A 3,301-nucleotide genomic window follows, 5' to 3' on the forward strand; every position below is an offset into this window, starting at 1 on the left:
CTTATATTATTTTTATTATTATTATTGTTTTTATTGTTGTTATTGTTGTTATTGTTGTTATTATTGTTATTATTGTTGTGATGTCTGATGTTTCAGACCTGATGGCGTGCTCGGAGCGGCGTCCGTGTCAGAACGGAGCGACCTGTGTGATGGAGGACAGCGGTGAATACACGTGTTTATGTCCTGACGGTTTCCACGGCAGACACTGTCAGCTGAAGGCGGGGCCGTGTCACCGGCGGAGGTCAGGACCAGGACGGCTCGCTTGAACCGTGGACTCGGCACGTGATGCGTGTAAACGACTTTCTTCTTCGTGTGTTTCCTCTCCAGGTCTCCCTGTAAAAATGGCGGCCTGTGTGAGGACGCCGACGGCTTTGCGGCGGAGTTGGCGTGTCGCTGCCTGGCGGGCTTCACGGGGCTGCGCTGCGAGACCGATGTAGACGACTGCTTGATGAAGCCGTGCGCTAACGGCGCCACCTGCCTGGACGGCGTGAACCGCTTCTCGTGCGTCTGCCCCGCTGGCTTCACCGGCCGCTTCTGCACCGTCAACCTGGACGACTGCGCCAGCCGGCCCTGCCTCAACGCCGGCCGCTGCCTGGACCGCGCCGGAGGCTTCCTCTGCGTCTGCCGGCCCGGCTACACGGGCGCCACCTGTGAGACGGCGCTGAGGGGCAGCGAGCCTAGCTGGACCACATTGGGGTGGGAGGGAGGAGGCGGGGCTAAGAACCAGAGGAGCACCGGCAGCTGGAACAGCAGTCGCCATGGCGACAGGCTGTTAAAGGTGACGGTGAGCGAGCGCAGCGGCGGCGGGCTGTCCGAGGTCCAGCTCATCGTCCTGCTGGTGCTGGCGGGCGTGACACTCGGCGTGGTGGCGCTGACCGCCGCCCTCGTGTTGCAGGGTCACTGCAGGGACTGTGGCCACGCCCCCTGCTGGACGTTCACATCGTCACCGTCACAGCAGCCGGGACAGACGGGCGGGCGGCGAGCGCGGCGGGACGAGCCCGAGTGTCAGATCAGCTTCCTAAACGCAGCAGAACCAGAGAAGAAGAAACTGAACACAGAGGTCGATTAGACGGGGCGGGGCTTCTCCCAGAGTGCACTGCTGCTCACCTGTGACATCATCCACATGTCACTGAACAATCAGAGAGGCCTACATTACCCACAGTACACCTCTGCTCACTCCTCTCTGACTCCACCCCTCCTGATGCTGACTCAAGTGACATCACTCGAGGACATTTATCAGACGTCACACAGGAGACGCTGAAGACTCTGTACGTCCCAAATACCTGGAGACCCCAGAAGACTCCTGGAGACTCCTGGAGACTCCTGGAGAAACCTCAAGACTACTGGAAACTCCTGGAGACTTCTGAAGAGTCCTGGAGACTCCTGGAGAGTCCTTGACACAGACTGATGTGTGTCGGTTGTTTTGGATGAACTCAGAATTAGGGGGAGGTGTACTGAGTTTTTTTGCACACATTGTTTTTGTTGTTGCTGTTTTTAGTGTTGTGTTTGTTGTTGTTTGTTGTTTAAGTTGTTGTTTGATTTTAGTTGTTGATTTGTTTTAGTTGTTTTGTTGTTGTTTTACTCGTTCGTTGTTGTTTTAGTTGTTGTTTTAGTTGTTTTTGTTTGTTGTTGTTTTAGTTGTTTTTCTTTAGTTGTTTTGTTATTGTTTTACTCGTTGTTTGTTGTTGTTTTGTTGTTGTTGTGTCATTGAAATGAACTGTATAAACTGTGTAAACTTTACAAACAGACGTGTTGTTTGATGTGTGTAACGCTGCAGAGCTCAGATTGGTGAATGCTGTTTCATTTTGTTGTTTTTAAGCTGTAAAGAGTTCATTTATTCGGAGTCGGTAAACGTCGGCTCATATTTTCCTCCGTAAACGTTTTTACTCTTCAGGTGTTCGGAGCTTCACCCAGAGAGCAGACAGCTGCTGCTGAGCCACATCAGCTCCGTCACACTGAAACTAAATCTTCCTCCATCTTCATCAGCCTCATATCACCAGAATTCACAGCAGATAACATTATCACAGAAAAAAAAACATTTTTTTGATGTTATAAAGGTTATTTTTAGGCACTTTTTCAAAAAGAGAAAGTAAAACGATCTACTGACTGTGTGAATTTGAGAAAAAAAATCAACACGAACAGAAATGTCTGTTAAGAAGCTTCTTTTTGACAAAAACACTTCTACGAAACCGCCGTTAATAAAAAAAAAAGGCCATTTTTTCCCTCAAATCAACAGAGGAGCCATTGCTTTATCGTTTATGTTTATGACTAACAGTCTGTGATGACAATAAGGGGTTAAAATTGTTGGGGTTTTTTGTGCTTTAATTGACAGGGAGGGACTTTTGATTTCAATTTTGGCTGAGGGGGAAATAGGACATTTTTTTTATTCTTTAAAAAATGAATGATTACCAACTTTCAAAGAAATTTAATTTAATTGTTTGTTGCAATTTAAGAAAAAATGTCGATTTTTTTGGTTCTTTAAAACAAATTTTTAACCTTAAAAGAAAAAATGCCCTTTAATATCTTTAAAATTCTGCTGATTTAAAATTCTGTGGGTGATTTGATTTTGACAGTTGTTTCTCTTGTCTTTACAGAATTTTGCATTTTTTTCCTGTAAAATTTTAGGCGATTTTAACATTTTTGGCGAGTTATTTTTCTTAATGGCAATTATTTTTTCTTAACAAAGTTTTGCTTTTTTAGGTTTTTCTTAGAGAAAAGATTTTGGCAATTTCTTTTGTGAGTATTTAAAAAAATGCTGACTTTTGCAGAAAACATGCCCTGTGAGTTTTTTTAATGCTTTTTTTGTAATATTTAAAGTAAAAACTTTGGTGATTTTTTTTTGATAATTGTTAAAGAAAACAAGCCTTATGTTTTTTGTTTGTTTTTTTTAAACTGGCAATTTTCATAGATTTTTTTCGGGAGGTTTTTTTTGGAAAGTTTGTTTTTTTAACTGATATTTATGCAGTTAACAAAAACATTTTGGTGGGTTTTTTTTGTTTTTTTTGATGATTGGTAAAGAAAACATGCCGGTTGTCTGTGATTTCATTATTGACAGGAAACATCAGAGAAAATTTCAGAGAATCTTTCGTCATGAGGACGGTGTTCAGGTCAGATCTGAGTCCTGATGTGACGTCATACCTTCTCCAGCTGGGCGAAGCCCCGCCCACAGTTACCTGCTAAATGGACACACCTGCCGAAACCCTGCGAGCTCACCTGCTGCTCAGCTGCTGGCTGAGAACCGACAGAAATGTCTCCGTGTTTCCAGAAGCTTCAGTCTGCCTGAAGGTGTCGGTTTGTTTCA

The 3,301-nt window shown here is 44.7% G+C and overlaps 1 protein-coding gene across 1 annotated transcript; it reads left to right on the forward strand.

Annotated features, from left to right (window-relative positions):
• Positions 1–96: 96 nt before the first annotated feature.
• dlk2 (delta-like 2 homolog (Drosophila)) lies at positions 97–1,444 on the forward strand (the record flags this gene model as incomplete). The annotated part of the gene is made up of 2 exons (XM_042516464.1): positions 97–241; positions 328–1,444. Coding segments are annotated over 2 exons (887 nt in total), but the record flags the coding sequence as incomplete, so codon positions are not given.
• Between the last annotated feature and the right edge of the window lie 1,857 nt (positions 1,445–3,301).

The sequence above is a fragment of the Plectropomus leopardus genome, unplaced genomic scaffold (assembly GCF_008729295.1).
Source record: "Plectropomus leopardus isolate mb unplaced genomic scaffold, YSFRI_Pleo_2.0 unplaced_scaffold24142, whole genome shotgun sequence".
NCBI lineage: Eukaryota > Metazoa > Chordata > Actinopteri > Perciformes > Serranidae > Plectropomus > Plectropomus leopardus.